At 50.6% G+C, this 22,014-nt stretch overlaps 2 protein-coding genes across 2 annotated transcripts in view; one reads left to right on the forward strand and one right to left on the reverse strand.

The window, feature by feature from the left end:
* Positions 1 to 8,901: 8,901 nt before the first annotated feature.
* On the forward strand, positions 8,902 to 10,497 carry LOC135829134 (uncharacterized). The gene has a single exon (XM_065341541.1). The coding sequence runs from the start codon at positions 8,902 to 8,904 to the stop codon at positions 10,495 to 10,497; it is 1,596 nt and encodes a 531-aa protein (XP_065197613.1).
* A 2,703-nt stretch (positions 10,498 to 13,200) lies between these two features.
* The window catches only part of LOC135829967 (uncharacterized), a 37,032-nt gene continuing 28,218 nt past the window's right edge, over positions 13,201 to 22,014 (reverse strand). The window contains exons 4-5 of the mRNA XM_065342357.1: positions 16,728 to 16,850; positions 13,201 to 13,430 (exon numbers count right to left, since the gene is read on the reverse strand). Of these exons, the coding sequence (XP_065198429.1) occupies positions 13,269 to 13,430; positions 16,728 to 16,850 (285 nt within the window). The 3' untranslated portion in view covers positions 13,201 to 13,268. The remainder of the gene's footprint in view (positions 13,431 to 16,727; positions 16,851 to 22,014) is intronic.

Below are 22,014 nucleotides of genomic sequence, written 5' to 3' on the forward strand. Positions count from 1 at the left end.
CGGACGGGATTTTGCACGGAAAGGAGACATGGCTCGGCATAAGTGTCTGGAGGAGCGTGCGCGGCCTGTGTCTGAGCAGCGGGGCGCCAGTCAGTGCGGGCGGTGTGGGCGGTGGCTGAGAAGCCGCGGTGGCTTGGTCCGGCATGTGTGTGCCTCAACGGTGGATGCCGCAGTGCCACCTGGAACTACCGGAGCGTCGGCACCGGCGGAGGGATGTTGTGCCGCGCATTGTGACAGGTGTGGTCGCTGCTTTCGCGGTGTCCGGGGACGGGGAAGGCATCGCTGTTCAAGGGTGGCTCATAGACCAACAGCAGAGGAGCGCTCAGCCTTCCAGCACGTGTGCATATGCGGCAAGCGGATGCGACTACCCGTGCACCTGGAGCGTCATCGAGCGTCGTGTCCTCTCTCTCTCTCTTCTCAAGTTTCCCAGTGATGGGATCACGTGACCCTTTTGCGGCAGTGACTCTACAGGACAGGACAGGTGTGTGTGTGTGTGTGTGTGTGTGTGTGTGTGTGTGTGTGTGTGTGTGTGTCAGAGACACAGAGAGAGAGGGGTGTGGGGGGGGGGTGGGGGGGGGGAGGAGAGATATGCGGATTGTTAAAATGGATTTCGACATGAAGTTAGGTACACAGAATGTTAATATGGGTAAAGGCTGGGCAAGTCGAGAGCCGTGGCTAGAGCTTTAAATGTCTGCCAATCACCTTCCGTACGGACTGCAACTGGGAGAGCATTCCACAGAATGCTGCTAACAAACTGAATTGAACGACGTCCAGCAGGACCAGGGAGGAACGGAACTCTCAGCAGGCTTGACACTTGACCCCGTGTCGTCCTCAGCTGAGGTGTGGCAGGGTCGTTGATCGGCACGAACAGATTCTTTAACAGGGGACTTGTCTTGTCATTTAAACATTTGAAAACGAAGATGGCAAGCTTCTGGAAGAGAAGCTGTGGCAAGCTTGGTACACCCAGTAGCTCGAGAAGGGGGGCAGTCGGGACCAGAGTCCTTTGCTGCAGGGTCGCTCTGACACCGGATTTTGACAGGCGGTGGAGTTTATCCAGGAGCTGCTTGGAAAGACTGGAGAAGAAACAGTTGGATCCATAGGACAGATGAGCCTGTATCATGCTGACATACCAGACTTGGCGTGCTCTTAGGCTCAGGGACCTGCCGTGTCGCCATAGCTGTCCAATTACTGGCCCGATCTTGCGTGTTACATGGCTGATATGTGGCTGCCAGGAGAGGTCATTGTCGATTACAACACCCAGGTATTTCGCAGATGTTGTTGCTTCCAGGGGTTGTCCTCGACAACGTACATGTTCTTGAACATCAGCACCGCCTCTTGGCTTTACAAACAGAACTAGGGTTTTCTGGGCATTCAGAAGTAGGCCGATGTCATCTAGCCACTTGGCGAGGTTGGTCACTGCAGACGACAGAGACTCGCAGACTTGCTTGGGACACGCGTTGGAGCAATCGAGAGCGATGTCATCAGCGAATTCCTGATCTGCCACATCCGGAGGCATCGTTGACTTGACGTCAGCAGTGTAAATTACGAACAGGAGTGGGCCTAAGACACTGCCCTGCGGAACACCGCGAGAGCAAGGAACAGTCCCTGACAACTGATCCTGCAATTTGATCTGCTGTGCCCGGCCAGACAGGTAACTGCAGAACCAGTTGAGTGCAGTTCCCGAGATGCCTAGCTTAAACAGTTCAGTAACGAGTCGCTCATGCCTGACGCAGTCAAAGGCCTTTGACATGTCGACAAACACGATGCCGGTATACTTGCGCTCTGCCCGTGCCATTTGCCATCGATCAACAGCATACGTTAAGGCATCTTCTGTGGAGTGAAGCTTTCGGTAGGCGAACTGAGTAGGCGGAAGAAGTTGCTTGGAGTCCAAGTACTGTGTGATCTGATTTTTTACAAATGCTTCTGTGATGCGGGAGATAACTGGGAGCAGTGACACAGGGCGGTAGTTCTTTGGCAAAGTAGGGTCTCCACTCTTGAAGAGCGGACTGACGTGGGACAACTTGAAGGACAGGGGGAACTCACCGGAGGACAGGGATATATTAATGATGCGTGTAAGTGTGGGGGCAATGGTTGGATAACATTTTTGCAGGATGATGCTCGGAACTTGGTCACTGCCTGTTGCCTTGAAAGGGTTGACAGATTTCAAACTGCTTGCCACATCCTCGACTGTCACTACACTGAAGTCGGTAAAGGCCCCTTCCGCCATTGGACCAGAGGGAGAACAGAGCTGAGGAGGACGCTGGGGATCATGGACAACGTCACCAAACAGCTTGCTAAGATCCGATATGGGTACTTGAGCAGTGTGCGATTGTTTCTTCCGGCCAACCACAGTATTGATAACTGACCAAAGTTTACGTTGGTCAGACGTCTGGCACTGCTGGATGAAATACGTGTTCTTCAGGCTCCTGTCCAGCTTCCTGGCCTTGGCACGAGCAGTGCGGTGTTGACTGCGGAGATCATCATTGCAGCGGTTCTTCATGAGCAGTCGATGGAGTCTGTCTCGCTCCCGTACGCAGGCCACAAGTTCATCTGTTACCCACGGGCAGGGACGTCTATCCCGATTTCGCCTCATCCGCACGGGTGCATGCTTATCCAATGTTGACACTATGGAGGCGATGAAAGATGATGCAAGGGTGTTGACATCATCTATGGCGAGCAGAGAGGCCTGCTCTACACTGAGATCGCTGTTGAAGGTGTCCCAGTTTATCTTATGGATGCGGCGTGTAGGTCTGTAGCTGGAAGTACGGCCTGGTGCAAACCCTGCCACAGAGAGATTCCCAAGTACTGCAAAGTGGTCACTAATGTCTAGGTAGGCTATCTCACAAGGTCCCGTCAGCGGGCAAGTTGATAGATGTCACGAACATGACATTGTGTCAGTGAAACTGCCTCGTGACAACAAATCATTGCATTTCCATCTTGGGGAAGACTGACTGACAGCAACGCTGTACAGATTGTTCAAATCATCTCATTTCAATTTAGTTGCAGTGAAGTGAAACACTGTGTACACTACATGTATGTTGGTGTGTCTGTGCGTTTTGAGTGTGCACAAACGATCTTATTCCTCGTATTACTAATAGATTATTGTACCCACCATCACCTGTTCACAGGTCTTTGAGTGGATTGATTTTCATTGAGCATCACATTCGTTGAGAACTTGGTAGTTGTGTGCTCCCATGCATGATAACGGTAATAAGCGTATCCTTGTGCTATCTATTTGTTGCAGGTGTGCTGATCTTCAGAAGCTTGCGGAACTGAGTGCTGCTGAACATTTGCATGGCCATGAGCAATGGTGAAGCTTGCTATTGCACTCTCAGCATGTGCCAGTATTATGCTGACCACTGCACTATGTTACTCTCTTACACTACTACGTGTATGTAAACGTGCGTGTACCCGTCCCCGTACGCATTCGTTTCGTATAATTATTTGTTATCCCTCTTGACTTTACATGTAAATGGGTGGACGTTTGCATGGCTGTTGGAGTTGCGTGTGTATTGTGTCTCTACTCTTTTCTTGGTGTTTTCTTGGCGTTGTATAAGTGTGTGTGTGTGTGTGTGTGCGCGCGCGCGCGCACAATAATTTGAAAACAAATAATTAATCCTGGGCTCTCCATTATTCTCTTTCGATTCTTGGTTTTTTTCTAGGTATTTTCTTGGCGTTGTGTGGGTGTGTGCATGTTTGTGTGCGTGCACAATAATTTGGCAACACTACATGATTGAGATATTGTAATTTGCAGCGTCTGCGAAGAGACCACTTGATTTGAGGATGGTGTTTGTAGGGTTTTTCATGTAATGACGTGGCTGCAGTGGCGCCTCAATACATATTTTTTTTATCTTGAGAAGTGAATGATGTAAAGGATTAAAGGGAGAGGCCGTTTTCTGGTTAATATTCACTGCTTACAGCAGATCCTATGTCTATTTTCGAACTCGATAGGGGATGCCTAATTGGCTGGACTTTATACAGGGGGTGTTGTCCACATAAAGACTCTTTATAGTTGATTTCAAAGTTTGGACTCCGTACAGTTGATTTTGGACCAATGGACTCTATATAGGGGTGAAGCCAATTGGCTGGACTCTATACAGGGAGTGATGTCCATCGAAACTTTGAGCTCACAGTTGATTCCAAGTTTGGACTCTGTACAGTGGATTTTGGACCAATGGACTCTATATAGGGGTTGGACATCATATAGGGGCTGGACGCTCTACTGAGTCCAACATATATATATAATATAAAAAACACTAGCGGCCAAGCTTGGCCACACCAGACATGACACGTTACTTGAACCATTTCTACCTAATAGACCAACCCCGAAAAGATTGTCTGGGTTCGTGAAAGGGGGCACGTGTGCAAGCCAGCTTGTGTGAAGTGCATCGTTTTGTATTCAGTTTGTGTGTGTCAGCTCATGGCAGAGCAGAGAGAGACTTTTGCTCGCCGAGCTGAAGCTTAAAGATTTGATGGAGTCCTGCCGGCAGCTAGTCAAAGGACTTTCGGTACCTTAGGCAGACCCTGACAGAGTTTGGAGGCCAGCTAGCCCTCGGTGAGGACTACCGGTATTTACAAGTCCTGACTGCTGAAGCTGTAGTCTAATCGCCCACGTACAAGTAGGTTTTGGAGCTGATGGATTTCCCGACTTGGACTCCTTCCGCAAACTCTCGCAACCTTACAACAGTGAATGCTGTGTTTCCGCATGCTCGTGTCGACATGTCACCTATACTGTACATGTACCCGGTCGCAGAGGAGCTTGACGACCTCCGCTGATTCCAGGTTTCCGAAATACTGCCGTCGTCTTCGTTGATGTCGCTGGTGACATTCTCCCCTTGCAGGATGTGCGCACAGTTGTCGTCCCGGAGGTAAAGACTATGTTGCCTTTCGAAATACTTCTTCATCACGATCGCGCGAATGATGTTTCTCATCATGAATTCGTTCCGACGGTTTGACACGGCGATGGTCTTTGGCGGGGCACTGGCTTGGCAAAAACACTATCTTCTTGTGCAGTATAACGTTGATCGGCTGCAGATGAGTACCGTCACTTCGTGGTTGGTCCTATAGGAGGGCACCTGCCAGGAAAGAGGCAGGGCTCATCGAAGACAAAGCGCTCGCAACAAACAATAGCACTCGAACTATCTCGTAAGATTTAGGGCCTATCGCTTTGAGCCACAGCGCTCACAGCCTTGCCTACTTCATCAAAGTGAGCTCTACATGTGCGTTGACCTCTTCACACTACACAGAAGAGCGAAACAAGGATTATGTCATCGCATTTCAACTCCAACAGCAGACCATTACCAGTGCGAGAGAGAAAACTGCAAAAGGCTTTGCTTTCTGTTGCATCGTCTCTCTTGCATGCAACTAACGAGAAAAAGGTGGGCTTTGCACAGCAAAGCCTAGTTAGCCCATGCACACGCATGTTGGTGGTAGAGTGCTGCGAGTAAGTGTCACGTGACCATCTTGTGACTAAGCCGCGTGCGCAGCGTGTGGCCTGGCACAATTGTATGGACAGTCGTGGAGGCGGCGTCTAATTATTTGGAGACGGGTTTTGCTGAGCTGTCTTTGTGCGAAGGAGCGTTCTTTGCGTTAGCAGTCAAAGCTTTATCTTCCTTCCGAAGTTTTCCCTTTTCTGCTGAGATGAACACCCGACGAGTCGCGACCCGCAGCATGGCTGCGCGAGCTCCTCCTCTTGCTGCAGCACCCCTGCTCCCCCGACCCGCAGCGTGGCTGCTCGAGCTCCTCCTGCTGCTGCAGCACCTCCTGCTCCAGGGCAACGCTGGCTCTGGCGCCCGGGTTTTCTCCTGGCCAAATGGCAACCCTCCAGGCCTTGATCGCCACATCGAACCAGGCGGCTGTTAGAGCTGTCGCCCCTGCAGCCTTGGGTCAGGCGAAGTCGACACGTCGTCCGTCCTGCCCGGCTGCCCCTGCCAACACTGCCGATCCTCGGGTGCAGGTGGAGGAGTCGCTTCCCACAGGTACGGGTGTGTGAAGTAGTAGTTCCACACGTGTGCCTACTAGTGCTAGCCCCCCTACCTCTGTGGCTGCGTCGACTGTTGTAGACGGCCTGTCTCCCCGTAGTGGTGTGACTATCCATAGCTCTCGTGTGCCTACTCCTGGTGTTAATATCTCCAGCAGTCTTGAATACAATGATTATGTGTGTAACCCTAGTGCTGTCAATGTCGGGTCCTGTAAGGCCTCGGTCACACTACGGCAAGTTTGAAGCTGGACGCAGCGTCAAGCCGCAGCACTTGACGCAGTCGCGGGGTCACACAGTGTTTTGTTTTTTTGCAGCTCGTGACTGCCGCGGCCTGACGCATTTGTCAACGTCACAAAATCACCAGGGAAACTCAATGACGACATGGATTCCCACGAAAACCGGCCTTTTGTTTATTATACAAAATAATTGTCAGACAAAGTTTTCAAATTTTTCATTGATTTTTCATTATTACAAGAAGACGAAAGATCCACCACATGTGCACGATTGTTGTTGTTTCTTTCCGAAATATTTGAAGCCCTTTTCAGTTGTAGTGTCATGGATCAGGCAAGAAAAGTCCGCATCGCAGCTGTGTTTCTCCTGACTTCGTCATAGTGGTTCTCCTTTTTGGGGCTCTTGACGACAACACAACACTCACAAGTCAGCAGGCTCCAGTTGAGCGATGACCCACTCATACTACTGTCCTTTTTCAACATCATTTTCTTCTCAGAAAACGCCTCGCTCTTCCGCCAGTCAGTTGCCATGGAAAAGCTCATGATTCTGACGCTGACGCAACATTTTTGCTGTAGTGTGACCGAGGCCTAATGGGGTGACTGACCACGTGCCCCGCAGTACGTACGACAAGGTGCTGCGCGGGAAATATGTGGAGCTTGCGTTGTTCCTCACTCCCCTTGCGGACGAGCCAGCCACGAAGCGAGTCAAGGTGTCAGAGGACAGTGGCCAGCTAGTGCTCTCCTCGTCCCTGTCATCCCGCCACAAGTAAAGCCGGCGGGCCGCTGGAGAAGCTCTGCATGCGAACATTACGTGCAGCAGGCAGCCGGGATGCCTAGCTTGTAAGTTAGTGAGCGGCTCTTGCCATGATAACTAGTGTGTGTATGCCTGCACGGGCATGGTATTACTGTGAGTAATTTGCTGCAATTGCAGCCGTGGTCACAAAGCTAGCTCGTTGTGGATTGCGGGGAACGGGATGCCATGGTTTCTATGACTACTATCCTTTTGGGGCAAAAGGGCCTCCTATTGTGTCTGAATGTTGTGACGCCTGATGCCAGGCAGTCGTGTGAGCCCTCGGTGGACGATTGGCTGGCCTCGGTGGCCGTTTGTGTGCCCTCGGCGGGCAAGATGATATTGGCCCACGGTGGGCAGTTTGCTGGCCTCGGTGGCAATTTGCGCACCCTCGATGGGTTGTCTGCTGGTTTAGCCCTCAACAGGCGGTTTGCTGGCCGCGCGGGGCCGTTTAAGCGCCCTCGGTGGGCAGTATGCTAGTTTAGCTCTCGGCGGGCGGTTTGCTGGCCTCGGCGGGCATTTGCTCGCCCTCGGTGGGCAGTATGCTAGTTTAGCCCCCGGCGGGCAGCTGCTGGCCGCGGTGGCCATTTGTGCGCCCTTGGCGGGCGGATGCTAGTTTCAGGCATGCATCTTTACTTAAATGATTTTTTGTGCACGCGCAAAAATATGTTAACACAGAAGGCGCATGCTCTGTTCCCAACAAACTCTCATGCGCTCATTGTTCTCCGAAGTCCACTGTTCCTGACTTCAGTTCTTGCTTTGTCCGCATTGGCAGTGAATTTCTTTCTCAACCTCAATCTCAAGGTTTACCACAGCTCACGGAGATGCCCCGTGCACGTAAGCAGTCGGCTCCCGGGCCCAGGCGTTCCAGTCGCAGGCACGCCTCGTCGTCCCCGCATGCCGACACTCCAAATCGAGCCCCTGCGGACCATGCGGCAGATCGTTCCGGCAATGCCCGTGCGGATCGTTCCGGCAATGCCCGTGCGGAGCAGGACGATATCCCGTCCGCCGTTCCCCAGCCGGCAAGCTTACTCACAACTGGCCTAAATGCACGTTCCGTTACGGCTGCCGTGTCGACGGCCCTGCACCCCCTGCTCGCTCGAGTCGAGCGCCTTGAGGAGTGAATTTCAGCTCGCCAGGATCCGGACGGCCATGCTCAGGCGGCGGTCCCCTCAGTGGCAGATGTGGTCCAAACCGCTTCCAACACCGTCACCCATCACCCGCCGCAGGTCGACTCCGGCCCCATGGACATTTCCCTCATGCAACCCGCGCTGCCTCCGATCCCAGCGCCCATGGCGAACACTCGTGAGTCCAGCTCTATTGTTCCCACGGTCCCGCGTAAGTTGATGACAAAATCACACGCGGTGAATATATTGAGCTGGAGGATCTCCTCCCAGAGAATGTGGGCGCAGGGTCCGAGCCCTTGGAGCTCAGTACCGCCAACGGAGATGGCCGGCGTGTGTCCCTCAATTTATGTGTGACTAAGAAGCGCTCCATTGTCGACTTCACTGCCTGGCTGGAAGCCTACACAATCTACATGGCCTGCGCACTGAAACATGTGACATTCCGAGCACTGGAGCTGGTGACGTACCAGCACATTATCTGTACTGCCAACCAGCAGTTTGCGACCCCAGCTGTACTGGGGTATGACCGTGCCTTCCGTGCAGCGGTGGCAACAACCTCGGCTCGTTGGGACGCAATCGACCAAAGCCTCTGGAGCCTGCACCTGATCCGGGCACCCCGACCATCATGTCCGCGCTGCACAACGCACCACAGCCGTGACCGTTGCCCACAGTATTTGGCAGGGCCACATGCTCCAGCTGGCACCAACACCAGCCGTCCTACGCAGCCATTTCTGGCCGGGGCGGGCAGCACCCGCCAGATCTGCCTCAACTTCAACCATGGCCGCCCTTGCCAACACCAGCCCTGTGAACGCTTGCACGTCTGCTCAACCTGCGGCGACCGGGGTCATCCCGCCGCTCGCTGCACCAACGACGGTCGCCGGGGACCCCGCCAGACGGACAAGCCCGTCGCAGCGAAGTAGTCTCCCCACGCCTCTGTACATAGCCCGCCTAATGACTCTTTTGCCTCGTATTTCTAATCGTGTCCTCTCTGACTTTATCCTTAATGGCTTGCAACACGGGTTCCCCATTGGCCACTCTGGTGCTTCTGTATCTATCATCTCTGGCAACCTCCCAACTGCCATTGAACATGCTCAGTTTGTACAACAACAAATTGCTGACCGGGTCCGACGTGACGAATCGGCCGGTCCTTTCTCTGTCCAGCCTTTCCACCCATTTGTATGCTTTCCGCTCGGCGTAGTGCCCAAGACCAACGGGAAATTCCGCCTCATTCACCACCTGTCTTACCCTGACCGTATGTCTGTCAATGATGGAATGAACAAGGATTCATTCTCCCTACATTATGTCACAGTGGACGATGCCATTGAGCTTCTGCAACGTCAAGGTACCGGTGCCTTGATGGCGAAGCTCGACATACGCAATGCATTTCGACTGGTCCCGGTCGCACCCACTGCATACCGTTCGTTGGGTTTCCAGTGGCAGGGCCAATTCTACCATGGAAAAGTACTGCCATTCGGGCTGAGGTCCGCACTCTACTTGTTTAACTGCATTGCGGACGCACTTTGCCAGATAAGCTGTGAACTGTTCCAGGTTCCCAACCTCCTGCACCTTCTGGACGACTTCTGGCTCTGTGGCCCTGCACACTCAACGCTATGTGCGCAGCGTCTGAATGTAGTCCTCTCCGTATTCCGCTACCTGGGAGTTCCCATTGCCGACGAAAAGACAGTCGGCCCAACCTCCTGTCTCACCTTCCTGGGCATCGAACTGGACTCCGTCCAGAAAGTGGCTCGTCTCCCACAGTACAAGGTTGACGGCATCCGCTCCAGACTATTGGCTTTTCGCCAACGCCAATCCTGCCGTCTACGGGAGCTTGAACAGCTGTTGGGCAAGCTGAACTTTGCCAGCCGCGTCATCTCGCCGGGCCGTACATTCATGCGCCGACTGTATGATGCCACGCGCAAAGTTTCCAAGCCCTACCACCGCATCCGTCTCTCTCCAGAATGTCATCTGGACCTTCTTTGGTGGTCTCACCTACTCGATGGCTGGAATGGCAAGTCATTCTTCCTCGATCTCCAGGAGACGCTGGCCAGCGACATCCTGATAGAAACTGACGCATCTGGCGCCATTGGGCATGGCGCAGTTTACGGCACGCATTGGTTGGCTGACACCTGGTCACCACAACACACTCCGCTCTGCATTACGTTCAAGGAGTTGTATCCCATCTGCATTGCATGTGCTACGTGGGGCCACCAGTGGTGTCGCAAGCGTATCCGCTTCCATACCGACAACGAAGCTGTCGCCGCTGTTCTCAAGTCTGGCACCAGTCGCTGCCCTAATGTGATGTCACTCCTACGGCAGGTCTTCTTCATCTCCGCCAGAGGTAACTTTATGGTCACCGCCGGTCACATACCTTGAACTACCAACATCCTTGCTGACGCTCTCTCCAGGCAAGGTTTCAAGCGATTCCATTCGTGCCACCCTACCGCCGCTCACATGCCCACTCCCGTGCGTGCCCTTCCGTCCATTCCTGGGGAGACTTCGGCCGTGCCTTGCACTGCCGAGTGACGGAAGTCCACATGCAAACTGCCATGAAAGCTGGCAGCACCGGTCCTGGGTAAGCGCTGATCAGACAGACTGAGCCCACTTATTGTGGGTGCCAGAGCATAACCGAATGTCACCTATGTACCGACTGTACACTCAGTAACTCAATATCACTCTACTATTGTCCACAATCTGTGGCACCCCCTCTACAGTTAACAGTGAATAGGAGGTTCTCTATTTGGGGAGTCAACCTTGCTTACCAGGCTCCTCATACGCCTCATTCAGCCTCTCACACTCAGATGGCTCACTCAGCCTCGGCTCACTCAGCCTCTCAATACGGCTCACTCAGCCTCCGCAGCCGGGCCCTGCCCGGCTGCCTCCATACGGCTCACTCAGCCTCCGCAGCAGGGCCCTGCCCAGCTGCCATACACACACATTCACACAGCTCTAAGCTGTCACTCATTCGGAGCCTGGCAAAGCAATTGACAAACCCTCCTATTCCCCAAACTGGTTGCTCGTTGTGTGAGTGCAGCATGCAGATGCTTGTGTTAAATGATTTTTGCGCGCGCGCGCAAAATATGTTAACACAGAAGGTGCATGCTCTGTTCCCAACAAACACTCACGCGCTCATTGTTCTCCGAAGTCCACTGTTCCTGACTTCAGTTCTTGCTTTGTCCGCATTGGCAGTGGATTTCTTTCTCAACCCACCCACCCACTCCACTATTGTCATCATCATGTTTCCTATTCTAGTTCTCTCCTGTCGGTATCCATTATCATACCGGCCTACAATAACTACACTGATGCCGTCTACCGGCGAAACTCTGTAAATACATGGAGGGGAGTCAACCTTGCTTACCAGGCTCCTCATACGGCTCATTTAGCCTCTCACATTCAGACGGCTCACTCAGCCTCGGCTCACTCAGCCTCTCAATACGGCTCACTCAGACTCCGCAGCCGGGCCCTGCCCGGCTGCCTCCATACGGCTCACTCAGCCTCCGCAGCAGGGCCCTGCCCAGCTGCCATACACACACATTCACACAGCTCTAAGCTGTCACTCACTCGGAGCCTGGCAAAGCAATTGACAAACCCTCCTATTCCCCAAACTGGTTGCTCGTTGTGTGAGTGCGGCATGCAGATGCTTGTGTTAATCAATTATTATCAAAGAGCATTTTCTTGAAAATTTAAATTATCCAAAAGAAATCCTGGAAACCCCCAACCCAATGTGTCTATTGTATGTTTGTGCACGCCATAGTGAGCGGTACGTTGTGCGGGTGTCTGCGAGTCAGAGCATGGGTACGCCAGTGGCGTGTGCATGCATGTGTGCGCTTGTGTCTGACTGCGTGGGTGCACGAGTGCCCAAGCTGGGCGTGCGGGTTCACTTGGAGGTGCTTGCATATTTACGGGTGCAGGGGCTAACCGTGTACTTACCCTCGCATTCACACTCGAACTATCAAACACGTCCTGTGCCGCATGCTGATCAGGTAGTGGCTAACAGTGCTATGTATGTGTTGTACAGTGTACTCTCAGTTGACATGCCCCCTTTCGAACCCAGACAATCTTTTCGGGATTGGTCTATTATACCATTTTTCTGTCTTCAGGATGCTGAGTCGAATGATCTTGGTCCGAGGAATTTGAGGCGCTCCCTTTCTCCTTTATCCCCAATCGAACTCACGCTCTTCCACCGAAACTGGTTGACCCTATCAGAGGGGGATTTAGGAAAGGGTTACTAGAGCTCGCGCTATTCCGACGACTTGCTTTGACACTTGACTCCGGTGTGGGAGCAAACCCTTTCCTAAAAATATCATCGCCGAAGTCGCTACCACTGTTTCATAGAGGGGGAATTCTATGCAAAATGTCACTAAAAGCGCCATTTCGTTCTTATGAGCACGGATGAACACGATTGGCCCATATGTTGTAGTCTTTTGGATGCTGAGTCGACTGGTATTGTTCCAAGAAGGCTGCGATGCAGCGTTTGGCCCTTATTCCAAAATAAAACACAGGTGAGTAAGCGATCACGTGCTTGTCCGTACACCAGTCACCTGGTTATCGTGCCTGCAGGCTACAGCATTTTTTTACACCAAGGTTCAACTCAACAGTTCGAAGGGGGTTCAACTCGAGCGACAGGAATGCCCCCAAACAGACTGTAAGTTGTAAGGAGCTGAGCTGCTCACTTTGCACAAGCTGTGTAAGTCATTGCCTGCCTACTGTTTGTTTCACCTACTGCTTATTCTTCCAGCCACGAACCCCACATCGGAGAAGTCATTCAGTGCACTTCGCAGCCTGAAGACGTTTATTCGATCCACACAAGACCGTGTCAATCATCTTTCTCCAAGTTATGAGAATTTGTATACATCTATATATGGTGCTGTGCCACTATCACTCACGAATCTGTGACTTCGCCAAAAACATTTCAACTGATGATGTAATTGTATAACCTGTATAGGTACACTACATGTACTGGTACATTGTAGTAACTTGATTCGGTCATATCATTATAAGGTAAAAAATGTCTCACCGGACCAGTCAAAATGTGGTAGCTACAGCCCTGGCATATAATTATGATGCTGTGCACTATGTCCACATGCGCACATCAATATTCAGCACATGAGGACAAATGGTTTGGTGTCCTTGAAAAATACTTGATGTCACAAGAGTTTGTTGCAAAGTGCATTTGATTGGTGCATTCCACCTCCAAAGCTCACCTTATCTTGGACATTAACGTCGACACCCTTTTTTATCAGCAGCTCACACAGTGCTTTATGTCCACGGAACGCGCAGACATGTAGAAGTGATGCTGGTTCGCAGTCCTATTAGGTCACCATAGCAACAAACACACACATACACACATACACATTCTTACAATCACCTGCAAAGCATACAAGTTCCAGATTTTTCCATTCTATTGCAGCATAGTACCATACACATGTACTCGAAGTACAATTGACTTCTCCAAGAACACAGCATATCTCATCTTAGTGTGTGTGTCGTAGAGGACGGGGACATAGTAAATGCTGGCTGGAACTTGACACAAAATTCACAATAATACTTGCATCAGCGGTGCCTATGAACTGAACTCATAACCTCAGATTAGTGATACAAAGAGTACATAACCCCAAGAGTGTACAACTGACAACACAGCCTTTATCCACTGCTGCTACGCCAGAACTTCACATCACACGTGGTTCAAAAGGTTACGCTAGCAAGCAGTGCGAAGTGACCCGAGGAGAGTTGAACCCAAACCAGGATTGGGTTCAACCCTCTATCTATCATGCACAGTGTGAAAATAGTGTGTGCAAGCTCGTCAAGTGATGTGAAATTCTGCCATCTCATAACGTGTTACAACCAAAGCACAGTAGCACACTCTTGGGGGATCTGTACCCTTGGGAGAACTACAGTACCTTTTCCCTTATCGTTCACCTCTACTAAAGTATACCCACAGGCCAGTGGTTATGTTGTAGCTCTACTAAAGTATACCCACTGGCCAGTGGTTATGTTGTACCTCTACTAAAGTATACCCACTGGCCAGTGGTTATGTTGTAGCTCTACTAAAGTATACCCACTGGCCAGTGGTTATGTTGTACCTCTACTAAAGTATACCGTGTATACAGTATAACCTTCAACTAACGACCACCCCTTGGGGCAAGAAGAAATGGTCTTTAGTGGCAGGTGGTCTTTAGATAGAGGTTTGCACCGCTCAACCATATATGGATCCCATCTCTGATATGTATGTCAAAATGTAGCTAATATAATTTCCCACCACTTGCGCAATGCCATTTCTCCTTTGAGAAGTAGCATCGATCATAGAGCAGGTTCGAGCAGGTGCTCTCCAAGACGTTTCCTTTCATGTTTGCTCATGCGAGCACTTGAAACTATGACAGGTGCAGTTCAGCCCATTGTCAAAATGAGATTGCGTTCATTCGTGCAGCTGTAGTATCGAAAGAGTCCATTCAGGATAGAAAATCATGAAAATTTTCGAAGAAGGAACTTCGAACAACCTTTGATTTCCTGCACGGCCGTCGCTAGTTACAGGTCAAAAATCGACTTCGGGACAAGAAAAGGCGGCCGCTGGATGCGTTCAGCAGGTAGTCGCTTGTCACAGTGCATTTTTGTATACGAGACCGTCCGTGCCTGGTGAAGTGGTGTGTAGAACCAGGCTGGTCGCTAGTCACGGTGGTCTTTAGTACCAGGCTGGTCGCTACAGTCCATTCAGAAAAAAATGAACTTCTAGCTTTTGGCCATAAATGGGTCAAACGTTGAGTTTTTTTAGAATTTTTTCTGCAATCCCATATGGAATCCTCTTCCAATTATGTTTCTGAAGTTTTTTTGTCCAAAAAGCAAGCCATAGCAAGAATAGGATTTCGGCCAGGTTTTGCCCCAAAAGCACTGAATTGGGAAAAACCATCAAAATCCAGGCCGTTTGACCCCGCCTGCAACAGTGCATTCTGCGGTTCGAACCCCAGTTCAGGCACCCTTTTTGGACCCTTTTTCAAATTTCAAAGTTCGCAGCACTGCACTGTGTACGATGAAATCACGAAAAATCGCCAAATACGGGAGCTCGCCAGAGCCAGGACCCATCTTTTTATGAATGGACTGTAGTTACGGTGCCGGTCTTTAGTTACAGGTTTTACTCTATAATAAATATAATAATTGAGCCGTCAGATGCAAAAAGGGTGCTTATGGCATATTTTGGTCAAATTGAGATAAGGACTCAGGCAAAATCTATAGGATTTTATGCTTCACCTCCAAAAAACAGGACTCAAAAATCCAAACCCATCATGGAGATATCGTCAATTTAGTATCGCGAATATTTGCCACTTTTACGGCCTAAGTTGCAGAAAAATTGCTCTCCTGGTTGGCCGGAAAAATCACGGAATAAAGCTGGTGGCCACAGTTCTTGGTAAGTAAGTGTAACTGAGGTGAACACATTGGCATCATTAAAGCAGCAGAAGTGACTAATCACAGTTTACCTTGGGCCAGAAACACCAGCTGGGTTACAATTGCAAAGTAAAATCAGCATTAAATATCACGCTCTATTTACAGCAAGAATTATTGTTGTTCCTCCTCACCAGCAAATGAATAGCTAAACGACTGCCACTGTCTTTTTTGCCCTTGGAGTTTACTTCAGCTGAATATCTTCCAATTTCAATAAGTCCCCGTAAGATTGCATTCCTTCTGCTCCTTCTCCTTCTCCATCTCCATAAAATTCAACCTGCTCTCCGCAATTCGAGCTGACGAAAATTGTTTGAGGCACTCATCTCGACATCCACACGCAGGAATCGCTTGCACAGGAGCTGCTGTTGCTGCTGCTGTTGCCGCACCAGCCCACGCTTGCTCCTGGGAAGATCAGCCACCAAAAAAGATCTCCGTAACTTCAGCAACATTGATTTCGATTGGTTCTGCATTGTCCTCTTCTTCATCAGAAATTGCATCGCTGTTTTCGGGTGCTGCACTTTCGCTCGGGTCAAATACCTCGTCTGGCTCGCACTCTGAGTGAGTCGCCAAAACCTTCTACATCCATGTCCTGAAGAACTTTGGCTAAAGCCTCATCCACAGTAAAGTAAGACTGCCTGCTCATCTTGAAATTTGTAATAGAACAGAGAAGTCCAGCAGGTCAGGAGACGAAAGAATTATTTCGTTCAAAATCAGAACGGAGCTCGCGCCAACAAAAAATGGCAGTTTCTTTTGTATGGAACTCCACCGTGCTTTGCCGTACCAGGCTGGTTGAAGTATCTACGGAAAGCGGGGAGTCTCAGCAGTGCGCTAGTTAACATACCAGCGCTGTGGGATGCACACTCACACTGCAACGATCGAAAAATGACGTCACGTCAAGATTCACTCATGCACGTGACAGGTACATGACAGCCTGTCACTCTGACGCACTTTACTCGATTTGCTGTGTGATGCCATAAGCACCCTTTTCGCATCTGACGGCCATATTTGAGGCGCATTGTTCACCACATTTACAAAGAGAGGAACATGCAATTTTCTGGGAACATCTTTGACAGCAAAGTGACGCTGCATGAGCACGTGCTCAGTTTATCAGAATAAACAAACCAGTGATCCGAACAAACAGTTTCACGCCGAGCACTTTGGCCAGTACTCACCTGCCGTGGCTCATTATAGACGTTGAACATAACTTTGCCGTGCAAGAGCGACGGATTACACCACAGTAAAAACTGGACACAATGAATGCTGCCATAGTAGCATGCTGCCAGTATCAGAAGAGCCTGAGTATGCAAGAGCAAATGTGCACACACGCACAAACAAGCACACAGATACGTACGTACATACATGCACATACGCACACGCTGACATGCACACACACACACACACACACACACACACACACACACACACACACACAAACACACACACACGCACACACAAACACACACACACACACGCCCACACAGACACACCATTAAAACACATATTTTGCACGCACGTATGCACATAAACACTCACACAGGCGCGTGCGCACACACCGCACACACACAAAAACACACATACAGATACATACACACATATACACACACATACACATACCAAACACACAAACAAACAAAACAAACAGATGAAGATACACACCTGCTAGCATGTTCAAACACACGTACACCCAAACACACAAAATAGCACAGACAAACACAAACACACGGACATTTGCATGCTCGCACATACACGCACGCACACACACACACACACACACACACACACACACACACACACACACACACACACATACACACACACACACACTCAGAACTAAGAACTCAGACATGCCGATCATCACGGAAGCGATGATAGCTAACAGCTATGTTAGACATAGCAAATTGAGCTAGGATTACACCATTCAACAGCTTGCAAGGATGATGATTTAACCGCAACTAATTTTAGCCTGGTGTCCACCGCACAGCTGATTGAAGTGGCTTTTTCTGGCCAGTGAATCCCTATTTTTCATTTTCTTTCTCTACTTTTACACACAGAGAGACACACACACACACACACACACACACAGAAACACACACACACAAGCTAGCACACTCAATTACGCACATACCCACCCAAGTATGTACGCACACTCCCGCATACACATGTGCACGCACACGCACGCACACACACACACACACACACACACACACACACACACACACACACATACACACACACACACGCACACACATTTGTACTTGCTCACTGCCAAAACTGGTCACGTGAGTCTCACCGAAGAGGGGAGAGAAACTCCAAAGGAATGTTGGAAAGATGACTCAATTAGCTATTGAACCGCCCAACGGCCTACACCCCTGAAATCCGCAAACTAGCGTGGACTTGAAAGTATCCAACTTATGGGCTCACCACACCTCAGTAAGTGGGGAGGACAAGGTGACGAAAAGGATTGATGGCATCAAGGTATCCGTCCCGGGATCCAACTGCAGTTACCTCTGCCCCCAGTGAAGGTAACACTTGGTACTAGTGCGGGTGGCTAAATATAATGTAGTTTGGTCCTACAGATGGATCGCGGCACGGTGATCACGGCACGGCGGCACGGTGCCAACGAGTGAGAAAATCATTTGGCGTGATCGGCAAAAGCATGTCGAAAGCGTTCAACACACTATCCAGGCACCGTCTGCTCACTATATTAGCTAGCTTCCTTGAGAATGATGAGGTCACCATTATGTCCTAGCTACTCAGGAACACGTCCCTTTAGGTCCGGTTACCTGGAGGGAAGAGCGAGCAGTTCCAGACCACCTGAGGTACACCACAGGGTGACTCACTATCACCTGTCCTATTCATTATCTACCTGGAGGCAACGCTTTGGGAGGTGAGACAGATTAACTGCGCAAGACCCGATCTAGATCGTCTGACTGCAAATGTATTCAAGAGCTCCTGCCCGACATTGCAAAGTGCCTCAAAGCCTGGGACCTCAACATCAATGAATATAATACAGAACTCACAAACATCATATGGCTCAATGACAGAGTGTGCGGGGAATGGCGCCTCACCATTGGTGACCACGAGGATGCTGCGCAGAGAACGCAACTCGCCACAGCTGCCCTGCATCGACTCTGGGCATAATGGATATGTGGTTCCGTTGTAAACGAATCGCTGAGAGTACGGCTATACAAAAACATTCATCTTATCAGTCCTGTGCTACAACAATGGGACTTGGGGCCTCACTGGCACCGCTATGCATAGAGTTGATGCATTCCATAGACAACAACTGCCGAAGGTTATTGGCATACGGTACCCAGCTAAAATCAAGAATAGCACCCTGTGCAAGAGGACAAACTCAACACTACTTGGTATCTCGGTCCTGAGAGCCCGCTGGCGTCTTTTTGGGCACGTGCTGCGGCTGGACCAGAGTGCACCGGCGAACCTGTCAATGTGCTCCTACTTCAAGCCATCCACTGAGCCTACCTGGAGGGGCAGGCGGGGCACAACTCTGGCTGTCGTGCTCAGACACCATCTCGAGCTGGTTGGGAGGACCCTCAAGACCTCGGCGGATCTTGAGGAGCTGAGGAGCATCGCCCAGAACCGCGGGGCGTGGAGCTACCTTTGCGGCCGTATCCTAGAGAGATATGCTACTGCTCACGGAGGGTCCCTGGCAATGATCAGCAAATTCAAATTCAACTCGGTTGAGCTGCTTGTTTGCTTGTTTTAATTGTATTCTATTTTCGTCAGGCAAGCACCTAGAATTAATTCCTTGTTTCGGGTCACTTCACTCATCCGTACCAGGGTAGGACGGTCGGGTTTATTTTTTATTTTATTTTTTATTTTAGTTGCGGGCAGGGGTGTATGCATGTACAATTGTGCATATTGAATAGCTTTTCTCGATCAAGCCAGTCGATCAAATCTGACTGTAGTCGATCCATCGTAGCCATTGTCCCAACAGATCAAGGTCCGGGGCCACGTCCCCTCCAGGACCAGATCTTTGCCTCGCTGGCAAACGAGTCTGACGAGCAGCTCTCACCGAAGTTCTTGAAAACTTCTGTCAATGAGCGACGCAGTGGCGGAGCTGATGCTGTTTCAGGACCGATTGCGAATCGGAGATACAATGTAGAAGACAACGTCGTCACCAAGTGCTGCAGACAGCTTCTGACTCTGAAGTCGATGTCTGGACTGCTATACATATTTTGGGTCGTGTGTGTACATAGTCTACCTTGTAGTCATGCCCATTTGCATGCACTAAAGAAATTGCGGTCGGATGAAAAAAGACGGTCGGTCGGGTGACCCGAAACAACGAATTAATTCTGGGTGGCCTCACGCGATTTATATCGCATATGTTTTTATATCGCTATCAATATCCTGTTTGGCTGTTGTCGCTTCGGCTTATGCGAAAGCTGTACATGCTGTGAATATTTACATTGCATTTATGCAGACGCGAAGAACCTTCTAATAACAATACTTCAACATGCCAATGTCCACTCGCAACCATGGAATCGCGGCTCATCTAGCTCCTCCTGAGCCTGCCTGGACTGATAAATCTGTAAAGGCAGAAACAACTCGAAATAGCCGTTTCCTTTGACCGGGAAACAGTGAGAGTCTACGAGGAGGGCAGCGTAGGTGACAGCCTTGCAGACGACGAAAGACTCACCAATGCAGCCTCCACAGGTCGTCCGCTCAGGCAATTACAACCCAGGGAGCGGTTCCTACCTGAGATGCCGCACCCAGGTAGGAATGTTCGTGCATCCAACATTGGCGACAACGCCCAATTCGAGCGAAGGCCATCAGGCCACGGACTGTTTGACAACGATAGCCGAACCCCTGGCAGCGGCCCGCATTGCAGGACCTGCCAGTCAGTAGGCATTGCTCCCAGTTCGGCCGAGGCAGTAGTCGCCAACCACACTGGACTCAGCAACCACCAACCACTGCTGGAGCTCGTCCACGGATGGACGGAGCATGAGTTCCCGGACTGGCTGGAGTCTGACGAGACAAGTGCTTGTGACAGTAACGTTCATGGGGACACAAAGTCTGTATATACCTGATCCCCCGTGTGTCATTTTCCTGTGCCTGGGTGTGTGGGTGTGTGCGTGCGTTTTGCATATGCCTTGTTCAGCGTCCTCCCCCTTCTGGACGGAACTAGCATCCATACAGAATCCAGTCGTTCAGCACCTGGTCGAGGTTCGACCGTTCGTCCTGCTGAGTGACGTGGCACCATCTACAGGCAGGGCATATCTGCAAGCATTCGGTCGCTGGTGTACGTGAGCTTCTGGGGCCGGATTCACCCCTTTCCCAGCTCACGCAGTACACGTGTAGTTATACCTAGCGAGTTACATCCAACAAGCCGCTATGTTTGCCCCTGTCTGACAAGGCTGCGTGGCCATATGTTGGTTGCACCGTAAGACTGGTCACCCGGATCCGATCGCGGAACCAGTCATCACGTAACTGCAAGTCGCCGCTCGCCGTATCTGTGCTCATCCCGTCTCCCACTGCACTCTGATCTCACAGTCCTTGTTCCGTCAGCTGATGTCCACCCTGGCCCAACCAGATGCGTAACTGGGGGATCTGCGATGTATGACCATGATTTGTCTTAGGTTCTTTGCCCTACTGCCCTGGGACTTGCATCGTCTTGTGGTGTCCTCGGTGGATTCTGTTAGCTGCTCCCGGCTAATGATGCCCCCTCACACCGGAACACAGGGGTTTTATATGATTGGATAATTTATAGAAGTATTCGATAAGAGTGTAGACAGAAGGAGAACAGGACAACGACAACTCAAGACTAGACTACAACAGAACAGAACTGGAGCATGCGCTCTTCTATGTGAGTGGCTCATTGCCAAGAGGAACGAGCGGGAAATACGAATAGTGAGTATTCAGGTCGTAGCATACATACTCCTATTAAACAAGCAGCTCGGCGCATTCCGTATCACCGTCGCGTTGCTCTGCAGACGTTATTGGATGAGTTACTAGAGAAGGGTATCATCCAAGAGTCCATCAGTCCGTGGGCGTCTCCGATCGTGTTGGTTCCTAAGATTAACGGTTCCTTACGACTTTGCCTTGACTATCGCAAGTTAAACGGTGTCACAAAGCCGGACGCCTATCCGATTCCACGGGTGGATGACATGCTTGATTCACTGTCTGGTTGTAAGTGGTTTTCGTCGCTCGATCTCGTGTCTGGGTATTGGCAGATTGCGATGGATCCTGACGACCGAGCGAAGACCGCATTTACAACACCATTGGGCCTGTATGAGTTTACAGTGCTGCCGATGGGGTGCAGGAATGGTCCTCCCACCTTCCAGAGAGTTATGGAAGCTGTTCTTCGTGGGCTGTGTAATGCTGCAGCTCAGCCATTTTGTTGTGTCTCCTTTGACGATGTTTTAAATGCGAGTGAAACATTGTCTGGCCAGGTATTGATTTTGTCGCGAGTGTTTGAGCGTGTGCAATCAGCAGGCC

Source organism: Sycon ciliatum, chromosome 13, assembly GCF_964019385.1.
Source record: "Sycon ciliatum chromosome 13, ocSycCili1.1, whole genome shotgun sequence".
Lineage (NCBI taxonomy): Eukaryota > Metazoa > Porifera > Calcarea > Leucosolenida > Sycettidae > Sycon > Sycon ciliatum.